Source organism: Martes martes (assembly GCF_963455335.1).
Source record: "Martes martes genome assembly, chromosome: 17".
In the NCBI taxonomy this organism is placed as follows: Eukaryota; Metazoa; Chordata; class Mammalia; order Carnivora; family Mustelidae; genus Martes; species Martes martes.
The window spans coordinates 26435844-26449363 of NC_137905.1; the positions used below are offsets into that span (position 1 = coordinate 26435844).

Below are 13520 nucleotides of genomic sequence, written 5' to 3' on the forward strand. Positions count from 1 at the left end.
TTAGTGCAGCTATAGAATATTCCTGTCATTGCAGAAAGTTCTATTGGACAGGGCTGGTAGAGAATATTACAAATACCCCAGAAGGCTCTCATATGCCCCTTCTCTTCAGGATCCCTTTTCTGAAGATACAATTCTCACTTCTACCACCATAGTTTAGTTTTGTCTGTTTTTTTTTTTTTTTTAAGATTTTATGTATTTATTTGACAGAGAGAACACAAGTAGGCAGAGAGGCAGACAGAGAGAGAGAGAGGAGGAAGCAGGCTCCCTGCCTAGCAGAGAGCCTGATGTGGGACTTGTTCCCAGGACCCTGAGATCGTGACCTGAGCTGAAGGCAGAGGCTCAACCCACTGAGCCACCCAGGCGCCCAGTTTTGTCTGTTTTTTAACCCTCGTATATAAAGCATCATGTGCTATCTACTTTTTTCTGTCTGGGGAAAGCAGAATTTGTTTATTCCTGGAATGCTGATCCTAGAGCTCATTCTCTGACCTAGCCAGTGGTTCTCAGTCAGGTCAGTTTGGCAAAATCTGGAACCATTTGGCTGTCACAATGGGGAAGAGTGTAACTGGCATTTGGTGGAAAGAGGCCAGGGATTCTGTTAAACATCCTGCCATGCACAGGACAGCTCTCCCAGCCAAGAATTACCCCAAGTCCCAGGTGGCCAAGATGTCAGCAGTGCCGAGTTGGAAAAACCCTAATCTTGTGGAAAACTCCCCTAAAAGCACTCAGAACCAGGCACATAGTAGGAAGCACGAGATGATAGGTTGCTATGATTATTATTACCTAAGGAGGAAATCATGGCAGTCAAGTAGGTTGCAATGCTTTTGAAGACAAGGCAGAAGGCCTAATTTAAAATGTGTGGAAATAGTTACGGTGTTTAGAACGGGAGAATTAAAAGCAAATTTTTGTATTATCTAAAACAAAACAAACCACCCAAAGAAAAAAATGGTAAAACATAAAAATGGCACCAAAAAAAAAAAGTTTTGAATCAGTATTTATCCAAAGAAGATGCAGGATGACCACTAAGACCCAAAAAGATGTCCTCTTGATCACCCAGTTAGGAAATACAATTCAGATCCACGTGAGGGCCCACGTGAGACCCTCCAGAAAGGCGATAACCCTGAGGATGAACCAGTGACAAGTTGTTGGCAAGGATGTGATGAAACCGGAACCTTCATACATGACTGCTGGGGATGTAAAGTGGAGCAGGCACTTTGGAAAACGATCAGGCAGACTTAAAAAGTTCGATGTAAACTAACGGACGGCTCAGCACTTCCACCCTCAAGAATCTGTGTAAGAGCAATGAAAGCCTTTGTCCTCTCAGAGACCTGTACGTGAACATGCATAAGCAGTGTTCTCCGTTTAGCCCCAAACTGGAGACAACCCAGATGTCCGTCAGCTAGTACAGCCCTACAGCGGATTACTACTCAGCAACACGAAAGGGACGGCACGATGAGTCTCGGCAACATTATGCTGAGGGAAGGAAGGCAGAGTACTGTATATTGTATTATCTCACTTTAAAAATGCCCAGAAAAGGCAGTTCGGCAGTAACAGCAGGTTTGTGGTTATGGCTGAGGTAGGGGCAAAGAGGAGTGGGGACTGAACATAGGCAAGCTAACAGGGAATTCTTGGGATGGTGGCAGAGTTCCAAGACTGGATTGTGGTGCCGGTCGCACAACTCTGTGAGTGTGCTAAAGGAAATGATGGACTTCTATGCTTAAAATCCTATCTGCGTGTCATCTGTCCTGTAGGGAGCAATAGCTTCCCTTAGAGTAAAAATAGAACTCTTAAAGGCCCCTGGCTTAGAGGTTGTTCGTAAAAGAAAATATTAATACTAGAACACTGGGTCCATGTTGAACGACACGTCTTCATTCCCACAGTGACTCTTGCGTGCCATTTGAACCACTGTGAGAGGGGACTCTGGTGAGTTTCCCAGATCTGGTTTTAAACCCATCAAGGTAGACCAACAGATGAGTGTAGGATTTCTAAATCTAGGTGGCTGGTCAAGTGTTACCTACTAACACCTAGGTAGGAAGCGTCTCCCTGTCCCCTCCCTCACAGAGCCCCCTCTCCACCAGCTGCCAGCATAGGGTGCCCCCAGAGCGAGGGGGGCCTTCTGAAGCATGCCTTTTCTCCTCTGTCACAGACCGTATGCTGCTCTTTGGGAGAGTACATCCAAGCCAAGCTGTCACAAATAATAAGAATATGCTTGCATCGCGGTTGGTAGATGGTTTGCTTACTTTTCTCTGTGCTTTCTTGTCTAATAGGCCCTGGATTACTGCCACAGCAAGGGAATCATGCACAGGGATGTGAAACCTCACAATGTCATGATAGATCACCAGCAGAAAAAGGTACCATTGCAACCAGGCAGCGACAAGGCTTTCCATGGAAGGCCTAGGGCAGACGCAGCGCTGGCCAGTACCCAGGTGGTACCGCAGACCCGTTTACTGCTGTCTCGGCAGACTTGTGTTACTGTTCCCTCTTCAATCTCTGATGTTGCTGTCTACTTTGCATAAGCGTGTGCGCAAGGAAAGTAGGCAGCCGAGCCTCACTGTTGTCCCGTGTTTACTTCGGTCATGGTTTTCCAGAGGGCCGTGCAAAGAAACTCCAGCTGATGGTTTCTCCTCATTTTAATGACCCTTAGACCAATCAGTGTGCCTGGCCTTAGGAGTACACTTGGTCTCTCCTGTTTTCGATATCTGGTTCTGGTTGTCCCTGATTGGTGAGTGGACGAATCCGCTGCTAGGAGATGAACGAAAGGCTGGAGCAGTGCTTCAAGCCTGGACTGGGGCCTGTGTCCCCAATCCTGTCAGTCGTGGCAGCTGTTAATGATGGAGGTGTGTGTTATACACACCAGCGATATGGACGCAGAGTCAAAGGCTTAAGCTTGATTGATCTGAAGAGAATGAAAAGCCAGGATCATTTAAATTTTAAAAAAGAAAAAGCAAATAAGATTCTGAGTGCTCTGCTCTAGAAGGGACCCTTCCACCATTGCTGAAAGTGTAATTTTTGCTAGCATTTTTCATGTGGCCCGCGTAATTGTCAACTCATGTGGCCTTGTTCTAAGGCATGGGCGTCTGGAATCACTCCTTTACGTGTTTGATTTCTGTCATGTTTGTAGCTGCGACTGATAGACTGGGGTCTGGCAGAATTCTACCATCCTGCTCAGGAGTACAATGTCCGTGTAGCCTCGAGATATTTCAAGGGCCCGGAGCTCCTTGTGGACTATCAGGTAAAACTCCTGGCCAAGCATCTCGCCTGCCTTTGTGTGTTTCCTTAAGGCTTCTCCTCCTTTGCTCTTTGGATACATTCAGAACCGAGCCTGAAGCTTTCAGATTTTTCTCAATAACTTTTTTTTTTCTTTGAATTCTAAAATATATACAAAGGTCAACTGAAGACTAAAAATCCAGATCAGAGGAACGCATTTGTAACACCCTTCACTGACAGGCTGACCTTATTTCCCCAGATGTATGATTACAGCTTGGACATGTGGAGTTTGGGCTGTATGTTAGCCAGCATGATCTTTCGAAAGGAGCCCTTCTTTCACGGACAGGACAACTATGACCAGGTGAGCAAACAGTGACTGGCTCTTCCCCATGTGGGGCAGATGCCCAAAAAATGGAGTCCTATGACAGGGATGCTGTCCTCAACCTGCTAAATGTCACTCAGTGTCTGCACAGAAGTTTTCCTTCAGGGTAAAGAGTTGCATGACTCTTTGTGGTTACCAGGTCCCCAAATGTAGAGACAGATAAAACTCTCTTATGCGCAACTTCCAGAGAGAGTCCTGTGAAGAAGTCGGGCAGCCCTTGTCTAATAAAACCAGACTGTAGTCGTTAGATTGTGATGCCCCCAGAATTGGTCAGCTTCTGGAAGATTATTGTCGTAAGTTGTTACCATTTTAAAGGCGGTTTGGAAATTTGCGTTCTTTGAACATCATGTCCTGGGGTCTGCCGCCTGTGTGCCCCAGGCTCCAGCCTGCACCTGGTCCCTGGGGACTCAGTGGTGTGGAAGCCCCCAGTGCCTTGGGATCGCGTCCTTCCAGGCCTGCAGTGAGCTCTGTGCTCAGTGATTTGGTCAGTTTGTTTTGTGTTTCAGCTTGTTCGCATTGCCAAGGTTCTGGGTACAGATGAGCTGTATGGTTATCTGAAGAAATATCACATAGACCTAGATCCACACTTCAACGATATCCTGGGACAGTAAGTAAGAGAGGGAGAGAGAATGAGGGTTTTAACTTACCCTATTTCAGAACTGGGAATGTCGCTGAAATCACTTGCTAATCATAGCAAAATTGAAACCTCCTCCCCTTTTTGCCTGTATTTTTTTTTTTTTTTTAACTTGCTTTGAGGTATCTGGGCATTGTTTACATGTGTCTTCTGGTCACTGTACTTCTCTAAGAGATAACCTGTCAGTAGAAAATGGAAGACAAAATCCTATTACAGGAAAAAAGCTTTCTGATACAGCATATGCTTATTTTAACGGAAAATCTTAGAAAGCTGTGTTTCTTCTTTGAGTAAGAGCTTTATAGTTTTTTCTTGTTCTGTGTAATGGATTTTGTACAAGATAGCAAATTTTGGGGCACCTGGGTGGCTCAGTGGGTTAAGGCCTCTGCCTTTGGCTCAAGTCATGATCCTGGGGTCTTGGGATCGAGCCCTGCATCGGGCTCTCTGCTCAGCGGGGAGCCTACCTCCTCCTCTCTCTCTGCCTGCTTCTCTGAGTACTTGTGGTCTCCATCTGTCAAATAAAATAAATAAAATCTTTAAAAGAAAAAAAGATAGCAAATTTTAAAGCATATTTGCAGGTACAGTACGATAGTATTGAAAAGTAAATGCATTGGGGCACCTGGGTGGCTCAGTGGATTAAGCCTCTGCCTTCAGCTCAGGTCATGATTTCAGGGTCCTGGGATCGAGCCCCACGTTGGGCTCTCTGCTCAGCAGGGAGCCTGCTTCCCTCTCTGTCTCTGCCTGCCTCTCTGCCTGCTTGTGATCTCTCTGTCAAATAAATAAAATCTTAAAAAAAAAAAAAAAGGAAAGAAAGAAAAGTAAATGCATTGGCAATTTTCAGTGTTTTATGGAGCCTCTAGATTTCTGAGGTGGGCTCTCTAAATACTTCTGCTGAACAAAAATAACTCCGTCACCTCTATGCCTCACCAAATGGACTAAAAGCCTGATGCATAAGAGGTGATCTAGGAAGGTGCCACAGATTCTAAATGAGACATCGAAGTTTTTGCTCCTTTTATTTGTCAGAGAGCACGGTTTTTGTTTCAGGATGCTGCCAGTGTCCCTGTGGGGGGTGGGGCAGATACGGTGAGAAGGAGATTGAACGAGATTGAAATCAGTGCAGTAGTCTAAGATTTTGTTGCCTTTAGCCCTAGTAACATCAGGAGTCTTGTTGAATAGAATCTCGGTACTAACACTTCCCTTTCCTTCTCAGACATTCACGGAAACGCTGGGAAAACTTTATCCACAGTGAGAACAGACACCTTGTCAGCCCCGAGGCTCTAGATCTTCTGGACAAACTTCTGCGATACGACCATCAACAGAGACTGACTGCCAAAGAGGCCATGGAGCACCCGTACTTCTGTGAGTCTCCTGGGGTGTAGTTTATTAAAGGAGAAATACTTGCTTATCTTTGAGGCCAGTCAGGAGAATTCTAGCTGTTTGGATTGAATCATCCATGGAATTTGGCCTCATTGGTTCTCGACTGTTGAGACAGTTTTGCAGTTCCATTTCTTGGTCTGCAGGGTGTTTGCTTGTCCGCTGCCTTAGCTCTCCTTGAGTCTGGTCTGTGGACCATTCCCTGTGGCCCTGAGTTGGGAGATCACGAGTACCTGAACATTGTTTTCAGATATATACATCTGTGCGGGACCCTAACCCAAGATACCTTCCTCTCAAAAAACAAGTAGTTTAGAGTGATAAGGTGACTGTGGTATATTTTCAAAGAAAGAAATGAGTTAAATAAATAAAAGGAATTTGAGGAAAGGAAAGCAGGTGTGGAAAGACCTCACTAAAATCCTACCTCTGTTAAAGAATTTTTGGGTCTCCCTTCATAGTGTGGGTATGGATCAGTGCCTGGGGTTGCTTATTGTCTGCATGTGTACCACCCTCCCCTGCAATACAGTAGGTCTCAAATAAGCTTTCCCCTTAATTTCTGGCAACATGAGATGATATGGTCCAGGCACAGAGGAGACTGGGGATAAAGGTTACAGGACCTGTCTTAGCTCACTCTCTGAATCAAGGAAAAAACCTTCCGCCTGTCTGTTGGGTTGGCCAGTATGCTATCTTCCTTTCTTTTCTTCCCTTCTAGAGATTAAGCAAATCTTACCTGTATTATACAGTTCTTGAACCTGCTGGCCTGTAAGCATTAGTGGACAACAAATTGGAAAGGTTTTACCCTTTGGCCCTAGACCTCAGATAAGCACAACGCAGGGGGCCCTCTTTCCAATTTCTGGCACGGGAAGCTATTTTCACCCTCTGAGTTAGAGTCAATTAACAATTCTGATATTTGTAATACGTAATTCATGATCTGTCTACTTTTCTGAATACAAATCTTCTGAAAAAAAAAAAAAAGTGTTTCAAATGACTGTTGCTTAAAATTGATAGGTCTTCTAATGGCTCTTTTCATTCCTTTGCTCCCAAGTGCTCATTACTGCACATGATTTGAAGAAATTGGGGGTTGGACCTGACATTAGTATTCAAGGAAAATAACACATAAGAAGATTAGTAGTGATTTTGAACAGTGGGAAGTCAGTGTTTGTGGACCTCTGTTTTCCAAGAGTCTCCGTAGTTGAACTTGCCCTTTGAGGGAAGTGCAAGAACTGACTAGAAGAGCAAATTCCCCGATTAGTTTTCAGTGTCTGATTTTTCTCTAACCTTAGTTCTATAATTCCTGTTGTCCTTCTGACCCTGGCTTTCCCGTCAGTCTGTCCGTCTCTCTCTACCCCACTGCAAAAGGGGGATTGTCATGATGATGCCTCCCAGGGCTTCCAGCCCAGATTTGGCTGACTTCCATCCTATTTTCTTGCAGACCCCGTGGTGAAGGAGCAGTCCCAGCCTTCTGCAGACAATGCTGTGCTTTCCAGTGGCCTCACGGCAGCCCGGTGAAGACTTGGAAGGCGACGGGTAATGCGGCATTGATGCTTGCCAATAAAACCAACCAACCAAACCCAAATCTTGAAGGAAAACTACAATGTGATAAAAAGAAATTCTAGTCATTCCTTCTAAATGCAAAGAAGAGTAAAGACCTAACTGTCTGTCAAAAAGAAAGAAATCCCCCAGTACTAGTCTACAGGGAGCTGCCGTTGTGGCGGCAGGACGATGCCCATAGTTCAGGATCTGAGGGAACGCTCCCTTTGGAATGCATGGGAGAGGAGAGACTCGGAGTTGTTGTCCATTTACCTTTATTTAACAGGAGGCCACTGTTGAATTAACCCGTTCAGTCAACAAGCTCTGAATATCTGACTTCCTATCTATTCCACTGTGGTCTGGGTTTCCTTTGGTGTGAGATTCAGGCTCAAGATTTAGCAAAACGTCAGCAGTCTATACTGACACACCAGCCTCATTTATGAAAAGGAGATATTAAAACAGTGACAGTATTTTTTTTTAAGCTCTTTTACAAATTCATGTTTTATGTATTTTTTTATGACATGAGCTCTCTGGGAAATGTACCTCACCCCTGCAGTTTTCTTCTAAGTGTATTCATTTGGAAGCACACTGCAGGTGCTCACAAGAGGCCCCTTTGCCGTCAGCAGGCATCACTTGAAACCTTGTGACGCCGTGAACAGGTCCCTCTGTCTCATCAGAAGTTTGATGCAAAGTGCATAACTTGGAGCTCACTGTAACATTTGTTGATTTACCTAACCATAAAATCTTGTTGCTATTTTTTCCGTGTAGCCTTTTTTTTCTTTTTGCAGCCTTGTAAGGAAAACCTCACCATTTCCCAGCACATACGTCCCTGTGTGTGCGCCTGTTTTCATGCACCTCTCTGAAATAGACTTTTTGGTCATAACCGTAATGAAAGCTGGAAAGTCTGTCTTCAGGCGGGTTGGGGAACCTATCGAGTGAGAAAATGTACTCTTCCCCCACCCCCCACCCTTTTTGCCTTTTTATCCCCATGAGAAGCAATTTCCCTCTATAATCAGGGTAAGCTGCATTTGGAAGCTCTAAGAGGTCATATGTGAACGTGAGGGCAGAGCTGTCCTTCTCACGGGCAGGGACTGGGGTCGTGTGTGCAGGGCCAGCCCATTCCCCAGTGACTGAGCAATCATCATCTGGGGAGCCTAGGGGTTAGTTGGAGCTCCTGGAGCCAATGTCAAAGCTCGGGATCCATTGTGCCAGCCTTCGTGTTAGCAAAGGAAGCTAGATTCTGTTTTAAAAAGTAAACAGGCTGATTTCATTTTGGGGACTTGTCACCAGTCTGGTTTGCAAGCAGTCTCCTCCCCCAGCTGCAGAGCCATGCCACAGCTGTGGGGACTTTGAGCTAGGCTAGAGCTCGAGGTGTCAGCCCACATCAGACCGTAGGATTTCTTTATTAACTATTTAATAATGCCATACATTTTTATAAGGTTAGATTGTTTGTTTGAAAACATCTGTTTACATTCCGTATTCCAATAAAATCGTATTGGTATTGGTAGCAGGTCCTATCTCTATATGTAGATTGTATTTTTGTCGTTTGGTCGGTGGGAATTTAAAATGCAAATAAAACTCTTAACTAGAGTTGACGTTACAGATTGAAAATTAAAAATAAGACCCCAAAGCCAGGAAATGCATTCAGTTAAGATTCTCATACCAATACTACCTGCCTATATTGCACATTCTGTATATTGATGTATGCATTTGTTCTACCTGAAGACGGAAGCCAAGGCATGAGCTCTCAGCTGCACCTGTATTCGTGTGTCAGGCATGGAAGCCTTCTGATGTGCCCTTCTAGGCAGCACTGTTGGTAATTATCAGGGAGATGTGCCACTGTGTGTCTTTTTTGCCCCCTACCTCTCATCTCCTCCTCTGTCATTCTCGCCCACCCTTTTTTTTTTTTTTTTTTTTTAAAGTTGCCTGTCCGGACCAGGCAGGAGGAGTATACTGGAGGGTCTTGGTGAAGTAGTAACCCCATTTCTTTTCCTTGGGTTCCCCAGACACAGCGAAATTATCTGGAGGAGTGTAGTCAGGTGATGGACGTACTTCTGCCTTTCTCTGTTGATGATGATTTAGTCAGTGCAGACACAGCTAAGCTGCCTATCCTGGCTCTGTGACTGCAGCTCTGACACAGGAATAATTCTTTTTATGCATGGTTTACTTTTCCACCACCTATGCTTTTCACTTCTTTTCCTGCCTTAGACAGTATGAGTGAGTTTAAAATGCCCGTCCCTTTCTGAGTCTGGTCTTGACAACTAACTGGCTGGCTGGCTGTAGGTTCTTTCCCAAATTGAAGTGAGTCCAGTCCTGACCTTTTCTCATACCCATCTCAAGAGCCATTTTGTGGCCAGATGAACCTAGCTCCCCGGAGATTTCAGAGTACTTAACCTGGGTTAGGAGATGGTCATGAAGTTCCCAAAGTGGGGGGCGTGGGCAGGGAAAGAAGATGTGAGAGAGAGAGAGAGTGTGTGTGTGTGTGTGTTTGAGTGGGAGTCTGCTCTTATACTTAGACTCAGCTGTGGTATATTTACCCACCCAATATCCTGTCTGGTCAGCAGATTATTTCTTAAGTTCATCTCAGTATTTTTGATTAGCCATTTTGTTTGCTTTGTTACTTTATAACTGGTTAAAAGTGCCTATGATAAGGACTTAATTATTTCCTAAAGAAAAGCAAAAAATGTGGGGAACAGGGTAGTGTTACACTATCATCTCAGGTCCTGCCTGTGTTCGACGACATAGGCCTGGTATGGTGAGAACAAAATGTTCCTTTGCCAAATACAGATCAGTCTGTCAGGGCTGATGGGCCACAAGTGAGCGTAAGTGTGAGGCTTGGCTTCAGCTGACAAGTCCCATGGCGAGAGCAGAACTGATGAGATGCCCAGTGATCTTTTCACCTGCAGCTTGCTTGCAGTTCACTCTCCCCTGGATCGTATCAGCTGCCCGCTCCTGTCCCATCACTGGGAGGAGACTGGGTGGGAGAAGTCAAGTGGACAGCGCAGACCAACCATTCCTGGGTCTTCTCACCAATGGTGGCAGTGCCGATGGTGGCTCTCTGAGGCACCTGCACACCGGCCGCCACGCCAGGTCTAACAGACATCCTCTAGCATGTCGCTGCTCCTGGGGCTCAAAGCTGCTGTGCTCCCTTGCAGAGAAGGAAGGGACTCAGACTGCTTGGCTGGAGAAGACAGAAGAGCTTGTAATCCTTGGGGGCTCAGGCAGGAGGTGGTTAAAAAAAGGAAATTAATAAGAAAAACAGTCAAAGGGTAGATCTTGAGGAGGGAGCATGACTTCTTGACAGAGTTCGGGGACACCACCTTCATGAGCTGGAATGGTGTCCTGAGATGGACACGGCGCCTGGAGTGGTTCCAGCGGGACTGGAAGTGGTGCCCTCCAGGCAGATGCTGAGTCCCAGAGAGAGCTGGCAGCCGTGGGTCTCGGTCCACACCTACTCAGGGAAATGACTTAGGTTCTCCCAGGTGCTGTATTAAGGATGGAAGCAAAACTCTTTGGGGAACACAAGCAGCAATTGGAAGAATTTTTTTATATGCACTGAAATGGTTCTAAGAGAGCCCACTTGGCCGTTTCCCTTAATGCCAGTTCAGACTGCACGATTTGTTTAGAAACCTGTGTTACTGCATGAGCACCCACAGGATAAAGCAAATTTCCCTCCTACAAATAAGTAGGGGTGGATCATAATGGAGCAGAGTCAAGGTCATTGAACTCTAAGCCCTTCCAAAAGCAAAAGCAGGGTCCACAGGAGCATATGAGAAGCCAGAGTTTGTCAGCGAGCTTAATCAACCTAAGATGGCCTAATGTCCTGCTTTTAAAAACTAATCCCAGGGTGGGAGTTGGGGAGGGGAGGTGGCGGTAAAACATCTGGCCCAGAAAACCAGTAATAATGTATACTTCTGAGCTCTATGGATGTGTTCATGGAAAGGACTATGAGCAGGTGCCGTGGAGGCTGGGGAAAGTGATGTGATGGGTTATACAGCTGATGAGCTGAGTACTTCTGTGTAGAGACTCAACAATGTGCTACAAATGTGATACTTAATCCTGAACTGCATGTATTGGGGATTGTTCAAAAAAAAATAACAACTTTCATTGAATCAATAAATTAACAGTTTTGCACTTGCTGGCTTTTCTTGCTGTAAATGGTGACTAAGAGGTTGGGACAGAAATCTTGCCACCCCCTGGAAAGCTTGGATAAATCTTCAAGACCTGTGGAACCAACCATTTCCTTCTGTTCACAGAAAAGCACCACTGCCTGGGTTGTGATCTTTGCCAAGTGACCACTTCTGACACACTTGGCCACCTCTTTGTATCACCGGATGACTGATATATGACTGATGTGCCGCTGCCCTTAGAGGAAAGACAAATGCATGTTCAGTCCTGTTTTCATAAATAAAAATGTTGACAACCACCAGCTTCCCAAGCGGGAGACCAGCCACAGCTATGGGGACCTTAGGCTTGTGTTTCCTGTGTCTTGGGGGAGAGGCGGGGTACACCTTGAACTGCAAAGATGGGTGTATGGGTGATGCAGTGGATCCCCACCTTCAGTCCTGTGAGGTGGGGCCAGAGTGGTGTCCCGGTGGGGCGGATGTGGTTCCTTGGTACTCGCTTCTGCCTCGGGCACCTGCTTCTGGGATCGGCCCATTTCAGTGCCCAACACCTCTGTGGCAGAGTGCTCTGCGTTGATGAACATCTCTCCCTGCCTGCATTCCATGCATCACAAGCAGGCACACGCTATTGTGTGTCTGCATTTGGCAGATGGTGGTGACTTTAATTAGCGTGCTTCTCCCTGATGGATCCTTCTGTGGCACTGGACGCTTGGAAATGAGTTGCCGAAGTGCTTAAAGGCAAATAGGCCTTTCTTTCTTAGCCTTCCGCGCCATGTGGCCTTTCTCAAGAACGTAGGATCTCCCTTCCTGGACCCAGGGAAAGTTTTCATGAAATGATGTTTCTGTGACCGCTTCCCGGGGGCACAGTCCTTTCTCATTGCTGTAGTGCCGATCTCTGAGCACTGCTTCTAGAGTTCTGCCGCTGGCCTCTTATCGCCCACGCCACTGTGCTGGACATGGAAGGAGAAACGGGGTTTTCAGGCCATGCCACACCGCTGCTCCCAGGGGAGAGTTAAAAATATTTGAGCTCCCTTTTTGCTCTTTGTTTGTTAGTGGACTCGGCGCTTCCCCAGCATAAATACAGTCATCTGATTATTAGTCCTGAGATGTGCTCAGTGAACTGGGTCAGGGCTGATGGGGATCTGGAGTTGGACTGCTGAGCTTGTGGCTCGGCTGGCAGAGAATGGTCCAGAGCCCATGGTGCTTCCAAATCTGTGTTCTGGACCCAAGAGATGGGAAGGAGGCCTGGGGAACACACGCCATGTCCAGAGCTTTCCCCTTGCTCTCCCAGAAAGCCATGCCTAAGACCGCCTCTGTGAGTGGCAATCACAAGAGGAAGGAAGAGGGTATTGCTGAAACCTGAGACCATAAAGTTAGCTCTTACTAGGTTTTCCACTGAGTGGCATGGGAAAGTCCAGCTTGCACACTGCTCCCAGCACTCTTTACAGAGAAGGAAGCCGCAGGCAAGTGAAGGCCTGTCCTCACTCCGGGTCAGATTGATTAATGCCGTCTTTCCCCTCCTCCCATCTCTTTCCCCAGGTCTGTTGCGGTTCCTCCCACTTTTCCATAAGCAGAACAAGAACCAAATCAAAACGTCTTAACGTGTGTAGAGAGATCACGTTCCGTGAGCAGACACAAAATGGTGGCAGGTTTGGCCAGCACGAACCAGACCAACCGAAGGGCAGCCCACCACCGTATATCAAACCTCACTTCTGAATGTAAAAGGTTCATACGCCTTTGGCTTCCTGTTGACTTCCTCCTGACCCAGAAAGCATGGGAAATATGAAGGGTATGCAAAATGGTCGTGGGTTACTGTTGCTCCCCTGCTCCCCCTTGACTCGGCCTGTGGCCACCAGCAGACCACGTTAACTAGCCGACCACAGACTCCACAGTGGGGGCACGGGGGCAATCTACGGCATGACGGGCAGTTACATATTATAATTTTAAAAGTATATATTATTGAATAAAAGGTTTTAAAAGAAATGTATGGAGAGTTTTCAGTGTGGAAGGGGCCATTAACCGAGACCCGTGGCCGCAGAGGACTGAATGAAGAAGAGCATTCGTGCCAGGTTCTAGCCAGAGGAAAGCAGGGGGAGTCCCAGCGGTGAGAAGGGCCGGTTTGAAGGACACTCTTGGCCAGAGATGAGAAGTTGAACAGGTATCGTGAACTACTCCTGAGAATGGGCAAACCGCAGGTGACTTAAGTAGATTGAGCGAGCCAGGAGAGCCGTATTTTGCCTTGACCCTTCCTTCTAACCCAGTGACGAGGCGGTAGACA

At 46.4% G+C, this 13520-nt stretch overlaps 1 protein-coding gene across 3 annotated transcripts in view; it reads left to right on the forward strand.

The window, feature by feature from the left end:
* The window catches only part of CSNK2A2 (casein kinase 2 alpha 2), a 37851-nt gene extending 24634 nt beyond the window's left edge, over positions 1-13217 (forward strand). For 2 of the 3 annotated variants that reach the window (XM_080829289.1, XM_080829291.1), the window contains 6 exons: positions 2265-2348; positions 3119-3229; positions 3464-3565; positions 4093-4193; positions 5428-5576; positions 7021-11251. In XM_080829289.1, the coding sequence (XP_080685415.1) occupies positions 2265-2348; positions 3119-3229; positions 3464-3565; positions 4093-4193; positions 5428-5576; positions 7021-7097 (624 nt within the window). In that variant the 3' untranslated portion in view covers positions 7098-11251. Of the gene's footprint in view, positions 1-2264; positions 2349-3118; positions 3230-3463; positions 3566-4092; positions 4194-5427; positions 5577-7020; positions 11252-12781 lie in introns of those variants that run through there. The other variant, XM_080829290.1, reaches the window with a different exon arrangement.
* The last annotated feature ends 303 nt before the right edge of the window (positions 13218-13520 follow it).